General features: G+C 44.4%; 1 protein-coding gene across 1 annotated transcript in view; it reads right to left on the bottom strand.

The window, feature by feature from the left end:
- The window catches only part of SPTBN4 (spectrin beta, non-erythrocytic 4), a 114,568-nt gene extending 96,068 nt beyond the window's left edge, over nucleotides 1-18,500 (bottom strand). Inside the window, exons 1-2 of the mRNA XM_073549274.1 lie at nucleotides 18,319-18,500; nucleotides 11,126-11,278 (exon numbers count right to left, since the gene is read on the bottom strand). Of these exons, the coding sequence (XP_073405375.1) occupies nucleotides 11,126-11,273 (148 nt within the window). The 5' untranslated portion in view covers nucleotides 11,274-11,278; nucleotides 18,319-18,500. The remainder of the gene's footprint in view (nucleotides 1-11,125; nucleotides 11,279-18,318) is intronic.
- Between the last annotated feature and the right edge of the window lie 2,494 nt (nucleotides 18,501-20,994).

The raw sequence follows: 20,994 nt of genomic DNA, 5'->3' as shown, positions 1-20,994 counted from the left end.
CTTATTAATTGATTTATGGATATTTATCATAACACATTGTATAGTATTCGCATTCATGTGGATGTTTTTATAGGATAAGTGAGGTGCAGCAATTTTTACTTATTAATATTTTTGATAATGGTGTATTATTTGGGTGGTTGATACATGTGAAAAATCAATGGGTTTATAACGTCCCTTTATTGATATGTACATCTCTCTAGTTGAATATTTTTAATTCTTTGTTAATAAAAATATATCTTTTTATACCAATTGGTCCTCAGCCCTGGTTCATTTATTTCTTCAGGGGGACATTGTGATTTATGTTATTGGTTATGGTATTTACTTTTTGATTATAGAGGCATTTTTATAAGTGATTCATTTTTTTACACTACCCTCTTTGTATGTTAAGTATAAACAAGGCGAATTTATTGTAGTACTAAAGTATACAGACAAATGAGTCCATGGTCTACAGGGAATTGCCAAAGGTTGAAGAGCCCTGGACGGACGAGGTTTGGAACGCACACAAATACTGCAGACAGCTACATATTCCCGAACATCCTGGTGCATTCTAGACCACTAAAAACGATGAGTAAGAAGATCTGTGGTGGATTTACTAACAGGATGTCTACTCAGGACCGAATCATGATGCTCACTCAAAATTTTAAGATGGAGATTCACAGGGACGAATAGTTTACCTGAAGGACAGGCCGCAGGGGCATCCCTCTGAACAGCTACGACCTACTTCTCCAGATCATAACATATAGTAGCAATAACTATACCTTTCTGTAATATAGGAACCGGATTACAATTACTTCTTCTGAGATAAAGCATCCACGTTAACTTTCTTATCCCTTAGCCTATAAATCACAAAAAAGTTGGATCTGGTAAAAGGAATGACAATCTTGCCTGTCTAGGTGTTAGATGTTTGGCAGATTCCTAATACAAAATATTTTTATGATTGGTGATTACCGTGACCGGATGAACTGCCCCTTCCGAAAAATGATGCCACTCCTCAAAGGCCCACTTTATTGCCAAGAGTTCCCTATCAGCAATGTCATAGTTTCTCTTGTCAGACAGTTTCTTGGAGAAGTATGCACATGGATGCCATTTACTTGGAGACGAACCCTGCGACAATACAGCCTCAACCCCCACTTCTGATGTGTCAGCCTCTACAATTGACATCATACTGTATAAGAATCAGCGTAGAAGGAAAATATCTCTTTAAAGTATCAAATGCCTCACTGGCGAACCCTAAAAACCTTTGTAAAGCTTTTAAGTCTTCAGGATGATCACAATCCAGTACCACCTGGACTTTCGCCGGATCCATGCTAAAACCGGTGGATGATAAGAAATATCCCAGAAAAAGCATCTCCTGAACCGAAAACATACATTTCTCTAGTGTGAAATATAATTTATTGTCCCCGAGTATTTGCAAGACCTGCCTGACATGTACCTGATGTGATTCGAGGTCCGGCAAATAAATCAATATGTCGTTCAGATAGACTCCCACAAATTTACTTGCCAGACAACAAAAAATTTCATTTACAAAGTGCTGAAAAATGGTGGGAGCATTAGTCAACCCAAATGGCATGAGGAGGTTTTCGTAGTGTCCCTCTAATGTATTAAAAGCATTCTTCCACTCATCTCCCTCCCTAAGGCTATGTGCACACGTTGCGGATTCCGCTGCGGTTTTTTCCGCGCGGAAACGCAGGTAAAACCGCAGGTAAAGTGACCTGCGGTTTTCCTGCGGTTTGGTCTGCGGTTTTGCCCTGCGGTTTCACACCTCTACTATGTTAAAGGTGTGAAACCGCTGCGGAAACCGCACAAACAATTGACAGCAAAACCGCGCGGAAAAAAACGCACCGTCAGCACAGCGTTTTTGAAACCCCATAGGGTTTCATTGTACTGTACTTGGTCAGCGGAACTGCTGCGTTTCCGCAGTGGCAAAAACGCTGCGGAAGCGCAGCAGAATCCGCAACGTGTGCACATAGCCTTATACAGATGAGATAAGTCCCCTGAGGTCCAGTTTAGAAAACAACTTACCGTATATACTCGTGTATAAGCCGAGATTTTCAGCCCATTTTTTTGGGCTGAAAGTCCCCCTATCGGCTTATACACGAGTCATATACCTGGGGGTTGGCGGGGGAGGGGAGCGGGGGTGTCAGAGATCATACTGACCCGCCCGGCGCGGTCTCTGCAGCCCCCCCGCTTCTCCCACGGTCTCCCTTCCTGCCTTCAGCGGTCACGCGGTACCGCTCATTAAACTCATGAATATGCGCATATTCATGAGTTTAATGAGCGGTACCACGTGACTGCTGAAGGCAGGAAGGGAGACCGTGGGAGAAGCGGGGCTGCAGAGACCGCGCCAGGAGGGGGTAAGTATAGCGATATTCACCTGTCCCGAGTCCATCGCTGCTCACCGCTGTCTGCTGCATCCTGTGTCAGTGACGTTTAGGCAGCAGAGGGCGCCGCGCCCTCTGCTGACTGAACAGTCGCTGACACAGGAAGTGGCAGACAGCGGTGAGCAGCGATGGACCCCGGACAGGTAAATATCTCAGGTGCCGGGACCTAAGCAGGAGAGGTGAATATGGCATTTTTTTTTTGCAGCAGCATATGGGGGCATACTATATGGAGCATCTTATGGGGGCATCTTATGGGGGCATATACTATGGGGCAGCATATGGGGGCATAATCTATGGAGCAGCATATGGGGGCATATTCTTATGGGGGAATATTCTATGGGGGCAGCACATGGGGGCATAGTCTATGGAGCAGCATATGGGGGATAGTTTATGGAGCAGCATATGGGGGCATATTCTATGGGGCAGCATATGGGGGCATAGTCTATGGAGAAGCATATGGGGGCAGCATATGGGGGAATAGTCTATGGAGCAGCATATGGGGGCATATACTATGGAGCAGCATATGGGGGCATAATCTATGGAGCAGCATATGAGGGCATAATCTATGGAGCAGCATATGGGGGGCATAATCTATGGAACATCTTATGGGGGCATAATCTATGGAGCATCTTATGGGGGCATAATCTATGGAGCATCTTATGGGGGCATAATCTATGGAGCATTTTATGGGGCCAAAACCTTTATGGAGCATTATATGGGGCATATTATTCTATGGAGCATCTTATGGGGGCATTATTAACCTTTGTGCAGCATTATATGGGGTGTATTTTGTAAGGAACATCTTATGGGGCCATCATGAACTGTATGGAGCATTATATGGGGTTCCTGATTCAATATGGATATTGAAAAACATTTAACCTACTGATGTCTATTAATTTTACTTTTATTGGTATCTATTTTTATTTTTGAAATTACCAGTAGCTGCTGCATTTTCCACCCTAGGCTTATACGCAAGTCAATACGTTTTCCCAGTTTTTGTGGCAAAATTAGGGGGGGGTCGGCTTATACTCGGGTCGGCTTATACACAAGTATATACGGTAGTTCCAATGATCTGGTTAAAGAGATCAGGAATGAGAGGGAGAGGATAAGGATCCCGAACCATGATCCGATTTAGTTTACGGAAATCTAGGCAGAGGCGTAACCCTTCATCTTTTTTCTTAACAAAGAAAAACCCTGCTGGAACAGGAGACAAGGAAGGTCTAATATGACAACTAGGCTGGAGACACACTAGCGATTTGAAAATTGGTCCGATTTTGATGCAGGAGAGTCGGACGAGTGTGATGCAATTGTCATGCAAGTTTCACGCGAGAGTCATGCCCTTTTTGTCCGATTTTTCACACCTAGCATCCGAATTATATCAGAATGCAGTGCGATTGCTATCTGATTGCAATGCGATTTTAACATGAGCATGTACATACAGCAATTCTGTCATTTACACATTGTTTTAAAACGAAATATTCTTCAAAACATATACACTGTTAGGAATCTGGGTTCTATAATGCCTATGCGGGAATCCAGATTCACACATTTGTCTCCAGAGGCTAAGTCCTTTGTCCCAGCTTCTGAGCCTGCTCACGGGACTAGCTCTCATTGGAGTTCAGGAGTCAGGTGCTCAGGTCCTGCTCCTGATTTGATTGGTTATGCTCAGGGCTCTGGAGATTTCCGGCAGGTCCCGTACGCTATAAAAAGTGCGCATGGCCGCTATGCCATGCGCTAGTATTTTCATACTGCTGCTGTATGTATGGTGATGGATGCTTGGACTGGTGACTGACTTATTATGAAACCCCTTTCCTCTGATATTACGATTGTGTGAGTGATTGGGCAGCCACCAGTAGCAGCGCTAGCGTCAGCGCGCTCCAGCTATACTTTTCCAGCAGCTAGCGTCCTGCATCGCGCCAGCGAGTTTGCGGTGTCTCCTCTGTGGCTCCGTGCACACCGCGCTGCGGTTGCAGTCTGTCGGACGTTCGCAGTTGCGACGCTCCGCATCTTTTGTTACGGTAGGTCTGGACGGAGTAGTCCTGCGGTTTAAGGCTACTCCTGTGACCTTAAATACCGAATCTGTGTTGCTGTCAGTCTGTGACATAGAACAGACTCAGCGTTTTTGTATACTCTGTGCGTGCAGCTCTGTGTGTGAACAGAGCTTGCCTCTGTGAATATTGGGTGCAGTTATACCCAGTGCACACTACCGCCGTAGTGCTCTGCTTCTGTTAGCAGCGGTCTTTCCATCTGCCGCACGGTGGACCCCGGGCGGCGAACACGCTTATTTATATTTTTTTAAGCGTGTTCCGCCGCCGTAACATAATACTATCGCCAGGGTCTGGCTAAAGATGGCAGATCAGCAGCAGCTGTTACAGCTTGTGCGTCAGCTCGAGGCTCGTCTTGCTACCCTTGAGAGAGCTCTCGCAGCTTCGCAGGCCACAGATGCTGCTGTCCAAGCACTTACGGACGCGGTTGGGCGTATGTCCATGTCTGCCCTTGCACCGACAGTTACCCGCCTCCCGTTACCCGAAAAATATTCTGGGAATGGCACCTCCTGTAGAGGTTTTATCAGCCAGTGCTCGATTCACCTGGAGCTGCTGGCTGCGCAATTCCCTACAGAGCGGGCCAAGGTGGCCTTTATTATATCCCTACTGTCGGGCAAGGCGCTGGAATGGGCCACGCCATTATGGGAGCGTGGTGACCCGGATATCCGGACCGCAGCTAATTTGTTAACCGCTATCAGGCAGGTGTTTCTGGGTCCACGGGTTACACATGATACCTCTCTGCAATTGCTCGCCTTGTCCCAAGGATCACTCTCGGTCAGTCAATACGCCGTCCGTTTTCGGACACTGGCGTCCGAGTTGGAGTGGTCCGACAAGGCTCTAATTAAAGGATGCCCTCTCCACGAGAGAAATTCCTACCAATCTCGAGGAGTTAATATCAATCTCCTCGCGGATTGACCACCGTTTTTCGGAGCGTGGTTTGGAGCGAGCACACTCCAAACGGAGAGGTACTCCGGCTCCCAAATTTTTTGAGCCTCTGGAGGTGTCTGAACCAGAGGTTCCGCCACCCGAGCCCATGGAGGTGTCTCGCGCCATGTCTGAGACAAGTCCGGTTCAAGAGCCTGTATGCAGTTGTCACCACCTACTAGCTGCTTCCCAGGAAGACAGTTCCCCGCAATGCTCTGACTGTGAGCCGGTAAGCGAGACCTTTGTCCCTCCTTGCCAGCGGCCTAAAGTCCTCGCGTGGGCACACGCGCCCAATGCGGACGGCCATCGTGGCTATATGCAGACCACGAAGTCTTTGGCCTGGGCGTATTGGTGGCCACACAGGGCTCGGGACGTAAAGAAATTTATTCGGGCATGCACCCTATGTGCTCGGGATTCTCTTCCCGAACGGAGTGTGGCTACACCCGTCGCTACACGGCGGCCATCTCCTAAAACTCCCATTGTCTCCCGGGTATCCCTCCTGAGACCTGGCGATCTGGCCTCTCCTGATACCGTCCGTGTGTCCCGCTTTTCGGTTTCACCTACCGGGACATCAGGCTCACCTTTTGACGAGTCTGAGACCTGTACCTCTGTCGGGCACAGGTTGGTGGACCGGAGGGTTCAGGGAGGAGGGGGCCCTAGGAGGGGGGGTAATGTTAGGAATCTGGGTTCTATAATGCCTATGCGGGAATCCAGATTCACACATTTGTCTCCAGAGGCTAAGTCCTTTGTCCCAGCTTCTGAGCCTACTCACGGGACTAGCTCTCATTGGAGTTCAGGAGTCAGGTGCTCAGGTCCTGCTCCTGATTTGATTGGTTATGCTCAGGGCTCTGGAGATTTCCGGCAGGTCCCGTACGCTATAAAAAGTGCGCATGGCCGCTATGCCATGCGCTAGTATTTTCATACTGCTGCTGTATGTATGGTGATGGATGCTTGGACTGGTGACTGACTTATTATGAAACCCCTTTCCTCTGATATTACGATTGTGTGAGTGATTGGGCAGCCACCAGTAGCAGCGCTAGCGTCAGCGCGCTCCAGCTATACTTTTCCAGCAGCTAGCGTCCTGCATCACGCCAGCAAGTTTGCGGTGTCTCCTCTGTGGCTCCGTGCACACCGCGCTGCGGTTGCAGTCTGTCGGACATTCGCAGTTGTGACGCCCTGCATCTTTTTAAGCGTGTTCCGCCGCCGTAACATACACACACATTATACATATACATATATATATACACACACACACACACAGTGGGTACGGAAGACCCTTTGCTCAGACACTCATATTTAAGTCACAAGCTGTCCATTCCCTTGTGATCCTCCTTGAGATGGTTCTACTCCTTTATTGGAGTCCAACTGTGTTTAATAAGACTGAGAGGACTTGATTTGTAAAGGTACACACCTGTCTATATAAGACCTCACAGCTCACAGTGCATGTCAGACCAAATGAGAATCATGAGGTCAAAGGAACTGGCCAAGGAGCTCAGAGACAGATTTGTGGCAAGGCACACATCTAGCCAAGGTTACAAAAGAATTTCTGCAGTACTCAAGGTTCCTAAGAGCACAGTGGCCTCCATATTCCTTAAATGGAAGAAGTTTGGGACCACCAGAAGTCTTCCTAGACCTGGCCGTCCAGCCAAACTGAGCAATCGTGGGAGAAGAGCATTGGTGAGAGAGGTAAAGAAGAACTCCAAGATCACTGTGGCTAAGTTCCACAGATGCAGTAGGGAGATGGGAAAAAATTCCACAAAGTCAACTATCACTGCAGCCCTGCCTTTATGGCAGAGTGGCCCGACGGAAGTGTCTCCTCAGACATATGAAAGCCCACATAGAGTTTGCTAAAAAAAACACATGAAGGACTCCTAGACTATGAGAAATAAGATTTTCTGGTCTGATGAAACATGGTGGTGGCAGCATCATGCTATGGGGGTGTTTTTCAGCTACAAGGACAGGACAACTGGTAGCAACTGAAGGAAACATGAATGGGGCCAAGTACAGAGATATCCTGGATGAAAACATCTTCCAGAGTGCTCTGGACCTCAGACTTGGCCGAAGTTTCACCTTCCAATAAGACAATGACCCTAAGCATACAGCTAAAATAACAAAGGAGTGGCTTCAGAACAAATCTGTGACCATTCTTGACTGGCCCAGCCAAAGCCCTGACCTAGCAAATAGTAACTTGGCACTCAACTTGAATGATCCTTTTTGAAAGAAAATTTTATTATGTGCAGTCTCAGAAACGTTTCGGCCCACAACAGGCCTTCGTCAGTCTGCCGACTGATGTCACAGTATGGTGACTAAATGCAGGTCCAAAATTTTGCATATATTGATTCTTGCTATCAAGGTTGGTGCAGGTGTGCACTGTGCACTCACTTGATACTGTTTGCGTATGGGCTGGTAAACTAGCCAGACTCAATATATATTGATTTTGGTGCAGTATCTAACTCCTTGGATTCAAATTAGGATGATGCACATTGTGAGATGCTTGGCCATAAAAAACAGGCGTTTGATATGAAAAACTAAGTGCTCTTGAACCATAGGTCCATCCAGGACTGTAGCTGAGAGGGAGCACAAGATAAGCGGTGTAATCAATGTGGTGCTTGTGAAGGTCGGTTTGGGGTGTGTAGATCAAAACGCGGTATCCACCGCTTGTATGACAGCCTGACCTAAACCCAATTGAGCATCTCTGGAGAGACCTGAAAATGGCTGTCCACCAACGTTCATCATCCAGCCTGATGGAACTGGAGAGGATCTGCAAGGAAGAATGGCAGAGGATCCCCAAATCCAGGTGTGAAAAACTTGTTGCATCATTCCCAAGAAGGCTCATGGCTGTTCTGGCTCAAAAGGGTGCTTCTGCTCAATATTGAGCAAAGGGTCTGAATACCTATGACCATGTGTGATATTTCAGTTTTTCTGTTTAAATAAATTAGCAAAAATTTCTACATATATATATTAAAAGCCGGCAAATGATCTGCCGCCTACAGTACAATCACAGAATGACAGGTTAGAATAGAATAGATATATATCTATTCTATGTCAGTGACAAATATGTATTTATATTGCATAGAGAGATACAAGAAAATCTGGTAATTCATCTGCCGGGTTCTGTAAAATCACAGCAGGAGCCAACAGGATAGAAGAGATGGATTACATACAGTAAATACAAATGAAATAGGTAGATGTCAGTGACAAATACAATTAGTACAGAGTGTGTGCAAATTACCGGACATGTATTTAATAAAAGATAATTTTTCCGAAAAAAATGGCGTAGGGGCAGATATTTATAGCCTGGGAAGGGGGTAATATCCATGGAGCGTCCCAGGCTATTAATATCAGCTCACAACTGTATACTTAGCCTTTACTGGCTATTAAAATGGGGGACCCTAAAAAAAAAATTACATAGGATCCCCCTATAATTAATAACCAGCAAAGGCTATGCAGACACCTGTGGGCTGATATTAATAGCCTAGGAAGGGGCCATGGATACTGGCCCCCCAAGCTAAAAACATAATCTCTCAGCCACCCCAGAAAAGGCGCATCTCTGCCACCGCTACAGGGCTCTTCCTACTTGCCCTGTAGCGGTGGCAAGTGGGGTTAATAGTTGGGGGGTTGATATCACCGTCAGGAGAGAAAACACAGACACCCAGAATAAAGTCCTTTATTTGAAATAATGACACAGACTCCTTTAATATTCTTAATTAAACCATAATTATGACCTCACCTAATTCCTGCAAAGCCCTCGATCTCCTGTAATAAAAGTAAAATAAAAAACAATATACCATACCCGTCCGTCGTTCTGTCCCACGCCGTAATCCATGTCTGGGGGATATACAGTTTTCAACCTGGATGGTGCCAGGATGCGACCGTCCCGGCTGAAAAACACTGGTGAATAAGATGCTGCAAGTGCAGCCTCAGTGACTAGCAGTGAACTGCGGTGACCTCTGGACCGTGGGAAAATGCCAGTGATGAGGTGACTACAGTGTCTTCACAGCAGATCACCGTGACAATTTTTCATGGTGATCTGCTGTAAAGACACTAAGCTTGAACTGCGGTCACCTCATCACTGGCATTTTTCCATTGTCTAGAGGTCACCGCAGTTCAGCCCGGCAGCCTCAGTGACGTCACCGCTAGTCACTGAGGCTGCGCTCGTAGCATCTCATTCACCAGTGGTTATCAGCCGGGACAGTCGCATCTTGGCACTGTCCAGGTTGAATCCCAACCCCCAGAGAACCTATCCAGCAAAGTGATCTTGGGTTCCACCATGTGTTGCCAGGGTCCTAATCCTGGAGTCAATGAGAGCTGTAAAGTCACGGAGCGCAAGTCTGCCACCTCCAGTCAGAGCAGCCACAGAATTCATAATTGATCCAAAATTGTTGGGCCAGTGTCATATAGTGTCAAGGGACTGTAGGCACCTACCTGATTCATAAATCTAGGGCTGCCCTAGTTTATCCTTGTCGACCGGATTGTGTAGACTAGTTATGCTCCAACCCTTATCTGATCTCTCCCCCACCAAGGGAGATGAGGGGGCCAAAGTGTTTCGGAAAACATTAAGGCCTGTTTCACACATCAGTCTTTTCTGTCAGTCTCAATACGCCAAAATAGCGGAAAACGGATCCGCAGGCGGACTGACAGAAACGGGGGTCGGCGGATGTACGGATCCGCCGATGTTAAAAATTTTAAGGAGCCGTGCCTGGGGAAAAATAAAAAAAAAAAAAAAAATTAATACCGGCGGATGTAGTGAGCGGGCATCTGCGGTGAGCGATCATCTCGCGGGATGTGGGTGAGAGCATGGAGATCGCGTGATGAGAGAAATGGGGCTGGAGATCGCGCGATGAGAGAAATGGGGCTGGAGATCGCTCGATGAGAGAGAGATTTTCATCCAGCAGACAGACAGAATTGCGGGTTAAAACAGAAAATAGCGGATCCGGAGAGAGAAAAAACATTGCAGGGTCCGTCCGGTCAGGTCAGCGGACGCCAAAATATTGGCGGATCCGCAAAAATGCGGATGCTACGGATGGCCATCAGTCAAAATCCGACGATAATGAAAGTCAATGGTGGAAAAAACGGATCCGGTTTTTTTCCAAAACGGCGGATTTTGACTGATGGTGACAAATGGATGTGTGAAACAGGCCTAACCAGACAGGTATAAACAGACAGGGATAAAAAGAAACTTCAATCATACAAACACACTCAAAACACAACCGAGTTGGAAACAGGGGAGGTATAGGAAGAGGAAATCAATTGTGAGAGGATAATGATAAACACGCACACCAACTCTACGCATAAATCTCCAGAAAAATTCTCCAACCGCAAAACTCCAACCATTAAACTTTCTGCTTCAACACCAAACCAGGAAGTATAACAATCACTGGCAACTCCCAACTGCAATGAGGAGCATATATACCAGAGAGGAGTGGCCAACACAGAACAGCTGAGGCAAGTCAGGATGGAGATCTCCAGGAAATCAACTTCACTGATTAACACTTGCCATGACTTAGCAAAAAAAAACTGCACTGTGTAATAGACTGGTGAAGCAGTTATAATAAATGGAGGAGTTTGTGTAACCAGACGCTGAGATCTTCTGACCTCTCTCTGTCACAGTATCCCCCCCGTGACACCCAAATAAAGCATATGGATAGGGGCAATGGTGTAAGAAAGGAGGTAGTAAATAAAATCCTACAATATTTTATCTCCTGTATTCCACCATGAATTACTGCTTTTTACAAGAAAGGTTCAAGATTTGCTGCCAGGGAGCATCACTCTTACCGGCCAAAGCTTTGATCCTGGAACACTCAAACAGTTTGCCAGAAGCTGCAGGTTCATCCCACGGACGCTCAGTCTGATCCCAGCGATTGTTGTTATTCGGGGGAGTTTGCACCTCCATGTTATCAAGTTCTGGGCTCACATTTGCCATCACAACTACCAGAAAAATGAAAACAAAATAGGTGTAACAACGTCCAGCATTGAAAATAATGGTATATTGATTAGATACACTGTCAATGTCTAATTTTTTGGGTTCAAGAAGTGGATAAATGACAGAAATAGAGACAGGCCCACAATCGGCACAAAAAATTATATATGTGTATTGGTGCTGCCAGACAATATCTCAATCACCTGTCTACCATTCTCTCCGAGTTGCCTGTCATTTGGCTCTTACTTTTCAAATGATTTTACTGCTATGGCCACCCAGGATATACCACCCACCATACATCGAGAAGCATCCTCATGGACAAGACTTCCATCCAATCTGTGCCAGGTATGGTGGTAAGGAAGCTTGTACCACTGCTCATGGGTCCTCTGTGAAGATGAGGTGGTCATAGCTTCCAGTTACTTCTCTTTATCAATCTCCATCGCATGGACAATTTAGTTTTTCCGCTACAGATAGACTGAAACACACAGGAAAACCTCCCTCTAAATTTTGTCAGCTGCGCTAATAGGCACTCTACGATTGTTTGCCTTGTTCAAACAGAGTTTAAAGGGGTATTCCCAAAATAGCAAGTTATCCTCAGTAGAGGCAATAACTTGCCGATTGCTGGAACCCCAAGAATGTGGTTCTGGCACTCCAAGAACGGGGGTCTTCAGAGGTCAGTCTTGTATGGATAGGAGGGACCCCTAGCAATAAGCAAATAATTTCCAATCCTATGGAGAACTTGATATTTTGGGAACAACCCTGCAAGACAACTTTATGTGTGCTCACCACCCTCAGTATCGTAGCATACCTTGGGATGTACCTGCTTTTCTTCAGCTTCCCACTTGGATCCGTACATCCTCCCAGTCTTATCCGTCTGCCAAACTTTCTCCTTCAATTCCCATCCTTCTTTCTGGGAAATATCAGTTAGCAATCCCTACATCTGAAAAGGTCTAAACCCCTCATGTTACTAGAGCCACTTTTGGATAACTCTGTTGGACAGCTGTAAAGACCCCCACATGGTACACTACCAGTATATATTGGTGCCATCTTCCTCCACTCTTCTGATATATTACTCTATTATAAGTAATATTACTCTATTATAAGTAAAATGTGCACTTTTTGAGTTTGGTCGGATACACTTATTGGGCAATTCTCAGACAATACTGGAAATAAAACTTCAGGACCCTCATAAGCGTCTAGCCCGACATTCAGGAAACCAACAGAGCTCATTTCCAGCCAGCTCACCTTATATCCATTCAGTGAGGACATATGTGCAGTTTTATATACAGCGAGGGAGATTTTCCTCCAATGACCCTGATCAGGAGCTCGTTGGGAAGTATGGTGGATGCCATCGCACCCATTAGCTTACTTTTATTAGTGCGTCCGTCTCAATGACATGGTCATTCTAAGTCCCGAGGAATTACACGAGTCTGTATCAAGTACTAAGACTATTGCATTAATGCTGCAGGATCACGTCTGGAGAGTCCTGATCTCTGCAGCTTTCCCCCACCCATATGGCAAGCGAACAGTAAACAGGCGGGCACACTGCAGCGTCAGCGGAGCCGATGTGTAAAGGCGAACCTGTTTATATGGGAGGACTGCAAAACTACAGACACATCTGTAGTGGCCACAAAGGACATTGAGCATCATGTGAGAAATGAGAGCACTGAAAAAAGCAAAATGACTATAGGAATGTTATCGTTTTCCATGGACAGTGCTTTAATTTTGCAAAACACTGTTGAAGACGGACCTCCATTGATTTCGGATGGACTCTATAGGGGTTGATTAAATGATATCAGTTCATATAAGGCTTCATTTATTTTCTATTATCTAAAAGGATTTTTCAATTTATCGAATTTAGCTATGACTTTGCAATAGGACATCACATGTTCTGACCCCCAGAATGAGAACGCCTTCCACCTTAAAGTGCATGTAAGACACAGAAATCACCAAGGATGGGTCAGGCAATTTGGATATTCTTGATTTTAAAGGGCTATTCCCAACATTACAAAATAATCCCCAAAACACAGGAAATGTTATATCCTGCAGATTACAGGGGGACCGATCCCAAAACTGAAGTTCTAGTCTGTGTCGCTACTCCATTCATTCTCTACGGGACTGCTGGCAATGGCCAAGAATGGTGCTTGGCTTTTTCCAGCAGCCCTATAGCGAATATATGGAGAAAGAACGGACCTCTACAGATCTGCAAAGTTATCAACTATTTTTTTTTTTTGCACAGGTAATAATCTTTACTGTTGGGAAAAACCAATTAAGGAAGATAAGCTGCACCAGAGGGGTCTGTCCTATTCTGTAAACCTCACCTGAATCCCCCCATAATCATTTAACTAGTGCTTGGCCAAGCCTTCATGTTTTTATAACAGCGGAGAGAGGAGAAGGTGTCTGGCAGCTACTTATCTTCCTTGAAAAACAAAGGGATGGGGCACTGAAGTCCCAATAGCCCAATCCTGCTTCCAATCCACATAATCTGTTGGGGCAAGAGTCGGCGGACCCCCATATACAGTAGATGGCCTACTGATCCCAACAGAATCTTCAGGTTCAGCTGACTATCATCTGTCTACTCCCTCTTACTATTTGGAATACATGCATGCTCAGCCAAGCATGCATGCATATAAATGGAGGAGGATGGGGGGGACGGGTGGAAGAAACAGCTGTAGGCGATGACAGCTAACTAATGGCCAGGTTAGGAGAGAAGCATTGGGGAGTGAGATCCTAAAAGGACAGAAGACCCTCCCTGCTCCATTTCTTTTTTAAGGAACACTCCACTATATACTATAAGACCTCATATTCACTGGCGATAAAATCGGACGATTGCAATCCGATCTTTAATCGGATTGCACTCTGACCCATGTTAGTGAATGGGTGACATCTCACTTGCGATTTTTTTCTCAGCCAAAATCAGTCTGAGAAAAAAATCGCAGTATGCTGCGATTTGCAGCGATTTTTGACAATAGAAGTCAATGGGTGCGATTAAAAAAACGGACCATTCGTTTTCCATCCATTTTTAACGGATACATCACCATTCTGTGGTATAGAACACTGTAAATGGTCCTGTAAATGACTGAAGAAAAAGAGTGGCAGGGTAAAAAAAGGAAGAAAAACGGAAAAAAAAAAAAAAAAAATCGCAAAGAAATCGCATGACACTGGCATAGTACTCCACCCTTTTTTCCAGTCCAGAAATTGGACCGTTTTTAAATCGCCAATGGGTATGAGGCCTAAGTGTAATTATATCTCTGTGATCGGACCCCTGATCATACAAGGGGTAAATCATCTCTTAGGGCACTGGGGAACAGCTAGGTGATAAAATATATTACCAGTATTATGTGTTATTCACTGATACCTCCTCCACTCCAGATCTGCAGACCAGGACAGGACGGCCGTCCTTACACAAAGTGTCCAGATTGGCTATACCATAACTTTCCGATAAAAGAGATAAGAAATAACCTAGGGGCGGCCGCACATTACTATTGTCCTGTATACCCACTATAGCATGCTGCACAGTACCACGTCTATTGTTCTGCATGCATATTTTTATCCCGTCCACGTTCTATATAACCCTCTAGACATATAATATCTAATCTCTTGTTATCATATATACATGGTGCCCGCGGTCTGCCCACAACCAGTATTAAAAGCCCCACACTGTCGCTAATAATCACATGAACACAGCTGCTGCACACTGCATGCCCACCCAGGGAGTACATATGTGCACTCAATATGGCAGTTCAGTCAGGTCTACGGATTAAATGACATGGGATTATGCCCATATTCATACCATCTGCCTGAATACTGTGATTGTGCATTAGTAAGATGGGCGATTGCAACCAGAGAAGGCCTAGAATTGTGTATATATGTATAGAAGTGTGTATGTATGAAGAATTGTGTGTGTGTGTATATATATATATATATATATATATATATTACATTAATAAATGAGTCTGTATGTGTGTATGGGTGTGTGCATGTATAAATAAATATGTAAATATGCATGTATGTGTGTGTGTTTGTATACATATAAACGCCATATGTATATAGTATATATTGTATGTATGTATGTATGTATATGTGCATGGGTGTGTATGTATTTGTGTTTATATTTTGTATGTGTGTATATATATATATTGCATATGTGTGTGTATGAGTATATACATGTAAGTATAAAATATGTGTATGTCTGTGCATTTATTAATGTGTCTGTATATGTATATATGTGTGCATATAAATTGTATGTGTGTATATGTGTATGGGTGTATGTATAAATATATGTGTGTATATATTGTATGTGTATGGGTGTGTACGTATTTGTGTACATATATGTGTGTAAGTAGAAAGATGTGTATGTGTATATAAATACTATGTGTGTATATATTGCATGTGCATGGGTGTGCATGTATTTGTGTGTATATTTTTTATGTGTGTATATATATATATTTATATGTATCTGTGTAAGTATAAATTTGTGTATGTATGTGTGCATGTGTATATATTGCATATGTGTTTGGCTGCGTATGTATGTATAAATATGCTGCATGTGTGTCTGTATATATGTGTATGTAGGTGTGTCTGTATGAATAAGTGCAATACATATATGTTTATATATTGCACATATACAGTATAATATATATATACACACACACACACAGACACACACATAAATATATATATATACAGTTGTGGCCAAAAGTATTGACACCCCTGCAATTCTGTCAGATAATACTCAGTTTCTTCCTGAAAATGATTGCAAACACAAATTCTTTGGTATTATTATCTTCATTTAATTTGTCTTACATGAAAAAACACAAAAGAGAATGAAGCAAAAAGCAAAACATTGATCATTTCACACAAAACTCCAAAAATGGGCCAGACAAAAGTATTGGCACCCTCAGCCTAATACTTGGTTGCACAACCTTTAGCCAAAATAACTGCGACCAACCACTTCCGGTAACCATCAATGAGTTTCTTACATTGCTCTGCTGGAATTTTAGACCATTCTTCTTTGGCAAACTGCTCCCGGTCCCTGATATTAGAAGGGTGCCTTCTCCAAACTGCCATTTTTAGATCTCTCCACAGGTGTTCTATGGGATTCAGGTCTGGACTCATTGCTGGCCACCTTAGAAGTCTCCAGTGCTTTCTCTCAAACCATTTTCTAGTGCTTTTTGTAGTGTGTTTTGGGTCATTGTCCTGCTGGAAAACCCATGACCTCTGAGGGAGACCAAGCTTTCTCACACTGGGCCCTACATTATGCTGCAAAATTTGTTGGTAGTCTTCAGACTTCATAATGCCATGCACACGGTCAAGCAGTCCAGTGCCAGAGGCAGCAAGGCAACCCCAAAACATCAGGGAACCTCTGCCATGTTTGACTGTAGGGACCGTGTTCTTTTCTTTGGATGCCTCTTTTTTTCTCCTGTAAACTCTATGTTGATGCCTTTGCCCAAAAAGCTCTACTTTTGTCTCATCTGACCAGAGAACATTCTTCCAAAACGTTTTAGGCTTTTTCAGGTAAGTTTTGGCAAACTCCAGCCTGGCTTTTTTATGTCTCAGGGTAAGAAGTGGGGTCTTCATGGGTCTCCTACCATACAGTCCCTTTTCATTCAGACTCCGACGGATAGTACGGGTTGACACTGTTGTACCCTCGGACTGCAGGGCAGCTTGAACTTGTTTGGATGTTAGTCGAGGTTCTTTATCCAACATCCGCACAATCTTGCGTTGAAATCTCTTGTCAATTTTTCTTTTCCGTCCACATCTAGGGAGGTTAGCCACAGTGCCATGGGCTTTAAACTTCTTGATGACACTGCGCACGGTAGACACAGGAACATTCAGGTCTTTGGAGATGGACTTGTAGCCTTGAGATTGCTCATGCTTCCTCACAATTTGGTTTCTCAAGTCCTCAGACAGTTCTTTGGTCTTCTTTTTTTTCTCCATGCTCAATGTGGTACACACAAGGACACAGGACAGAGGTTGAGTCAACTTTAATCCATGTCAACTGGCTGCAAGTGTGATTTAGTTATTGCCAACACCTGTTAAGTGCCACAGGTAAGTTACAGGTGCTGTTAATTACACAAATTAGAGAAGCATCACATGATTTTTCGCACAGTGCCAATACTTTTGTCCACCCTCTTTTTTATGTTTGGTGTGGAATTATATCCAATTTGGCTTTAGGACAATTCTTTTTGTGTTTTTTCATTTAAGACAAATTAAATGAAGATAATAATACCAAAGAATTTGTGTTTGCAATCATTTTCAGGAAGAAACTGAGTATTATCTGACAGAATTACAGGGGTGTCAATACTTTTGGCCACAACTGTATATACACACACACACATTATATATATATACACAAACATTATCTAATATATAAAGCTCAAAGTGTGTATGTATGTACAGTATGTATGTATGTATGTATGTATGTATGTATGTGTGTATGTCCGGGATAGGCATCCGCACCGTCGCAGCTACAGCCACAAAATTTGGCACAGTCACACGTCTGGACCCCGAGAGTGTCATAAGCTATGTTGTGAGGCGAAATTTTAACCCCGCGCGTTCCAATTCACCAAACAATTTTGCCCCTATCTACATAATGGGGAAACAGTGTGTGCGTGTCATACATACATTATATATATATACACACATATATATATATACATACATACATTATATATACACACACATTATATATATACATATACACACACACATATATACATACATTATATATATATACACACACATTATATATATATATACACATATATATACATACATTATATATATATACACACACACATTATATATATATATACACATATATATACATACATTATATATACACACACACATACATATATATATATATATATATATACATACATACACACCCACACATTATAGATATATATACACACACACACACATATCTCCTGCACTAGAACTTGCACATCACTATTGCCTGCACTATGACAATCTAGCTGTCCTTACCCCAGCACAGAGCCCCCATTACAGTTGTACCCCAAGCAGCAGGGCATGGTCCTACCTTCACCATGATAAGGCCATAAAATGTCACCCACTTTCTTCTGCTCCCCTCCTGGTCCCTCTGCTGTGCTGCAATGTAGAGGTCATTGGGTCCCGGGCCCTCTTACCAGGCCCTGGACACCGGTGTGCAGCAGGAGCATCTGCAGATAACGATCCGGGGAGAGGATGCTGCAGAATCCCTTTCAGAAAATCATCTCATGGACCAGTTCTTGCAGCGCAGGCGCAGTAAGTGCCGGTGAGTTCCTGCAGGGGGCGCTTAGAAGACGGCTACAAGGTTGCGCAGGCGCAGTTGAAAGCAGACGGATCCCGCATCAGCTAGCAGCAAACTCGAAACAGCTGAGACAGAAGGTTTGCGCCTGCGTATTAACGACTGTTAGTGAGACCTCTTGGTGACCAGGAAGAAGAGAGCTACGCATGCGCGCTGAAAAGTCTCAGACCTTGTCCTTTCTGCAGCGATGTGTTTGCAAGGCACCAGTCTGCGTGTGTAGTGTACGTGCTGCGATTTGTAGTTCTCCAGTAGTGATGCTACATGGTAGCAGACGTGCCCATTTTTGAGAAGGGATTTTCAAAGAAGACAGTGCAATATAGGACACAAACAAGACGGGTGGGGTTAGTGAGACCACGCCCATAATGAATCTTAGGGGACGGTGCTTGAATGTTCCCAAATTTAAAGGGGTTGTCCAGACATAACAACTGACAACCTATTGGTAGCACTGTGCACAGGGCATAGCGGTATGAGATCAGGGTGGTCCACACCTTCTGATATCAGCAGTCCCCAGGAGATCGGGAAACCTGCCATTTTTACGGCGTTTGTATTTGATGATCCATGTACATACTGGAATGTCCGGCCATACCCAGGATCTCCTGTCCTGAGCCCGTAAATTGATTTGACAAACCCTAATTTTTATTGATCCCATTTTGGGGTAGCTATGACGTTTCTATTGCTTTTATTTTATTAGATGGTGCAGTGACCACAACCAGTTTTGTAGTTTCATAAATTGGACTTTTACAGATGCAGCAACACTACATGTGATTTATTTTTTTTAATGAATTTATATATATTTTTTACACTGGGAAGAAGCCGCGGTTGCTGCTGTTAGGCTAAGTGCACACGTACCGAAACTCTCGCGGAAATTCCCGCGAGAGTTCCAGAATTCCATTCCGCGGGAAAATTGCATTTTAAATTCCCACGATTTTCCCGCGGAAAAACTAGCATTTTGCAAGCGTATTTAGCTTGCAAAATGCTAGCGTTTTCCAAACGATCTGTAGCGTCGCTTGGAGAACTGATTGACAGGTTGGTCACACTCGTCAAACATAGGGTTTGACAAGTGTGACCAAATTTTTACTACTGAGGCCGCCTATGCAGCATCAGTAGTAAAAGATAAAATGCAAAAAAAAAATAAAAAATGGTGTTATTCTTACCTTCCGATGTCCCGCGCAGGCGTTCCCAGTAATCCCTTGCGAAAATGGCGGCGATGACGTCCGTTCTCGCGGGATCGCGATGTCTCGCGGTAATTCGCGATGACGTCGCGCGAATGACCGCGAGACTTCGCGATCCCGCGAGAACGGACGCCATCGCGGGCATTTTCGCAAAGGATTACTGGGAACGGGAGAGTGGAGAGAGGCGGGAATGCTGCGCGGGACGCCGGAAGGTGAGAATAACAATATATTTTTTTTTAAATTCTATTTTTTACAAGGATATGGTACCCAAAGCCCGGAGGACAGTCTCCTCTCCTCCGGACCGTGGGTACCATCCGCAATTGTTCTGCTTACTTTCCGCATGGTGTGCACAGCCACATGCGGGAAGTAAGCGGAACAATGCATTCCTATGGGTGCGGGACCGCCGCGATTCCGCAAATTAATGAGCATGCTGCGTTTTTTACCGCGAAGCGTTTCCGCCGCGGTAAAAACCGCAGAATTAGCACAGCATTGCGGAATCCCATAGGAATGCATGGGATGCTTATTTTTCGCGTTTTCGCGGCAAAATCGCGCGGTTAAAACCGCCGCGGAAATGCGAAAAAAACGCCACGTGTGAACTCAGCCTTATGTTGGAAGTGAATACGAGACGGCGCGCAGATTAACCACTAGTGGGCGGTATAGCAGCATTTTCAAATAGCACTATAGTTTTAAAGGGGTATTCTGAAGTTTGGAAGTTATCCCCTATCCTTGGAGGTCCCACCCCTCAAAGATCAGGACATTATCCCCTACATAAACACTTTGATTGTGTTACCATATTCCAAGATCCAAAGCTTTTGTTTTTTTTTTGTGGTTGGAAGGTTACGAGGAGTGGTTCTTATGGGTGGTTTTTATTGGTACCGATTTAGGGTTCAGTGAACAACTTTTATTTTAAAGGGGTTTTCTGGTAAGATTGCATTGATGACATCTATCTCAAGACAGGTCATCGATATCAGGCTGCTTTCACATTTGCATCTGTTTGCACAGCGTTTCATCCGCAGCATGTTTGCCTATCATTAACATGGTGTTCGCACGGGCATGCGTTTTCATCAGTTCCCAATGCATCAGCGTCCGCATGCGTTTTTTTACGGTGTGCGGCGGGGTCCAGTGAATGCAACATGTTGGATTTTTGGAAGCGGCAAAAATCAGTCAAATATGCGCAGTCATGCGCATGCGGATGAGTGCGTCAAATAATCGCATTACTTTCTATGGGGTACGCAAG

The sequence above is a fragment of the Dendrobates tinctorius genome, unplaced genomic scaffold (genome assembly GCF_039654945.1).
Source record: "Dendrobates tinctorius isolate UK_male_01 unplaced genomic scaffold, ASM3965494v1 ptg000158l, whole genome shotgun sequence".
NCBI classification, from domain to species: Eukaryota; Metazoa; Chordata; class Amphibia; order Anura; family Dendrobatidae; genus Dendrobates; species Dendrobates tinctorius.
The sequence above is the reverse complement of the archived record's forward strand: the minus strand, read 5'-3'. Positions and strand labels throughout refer to the sequence as shown.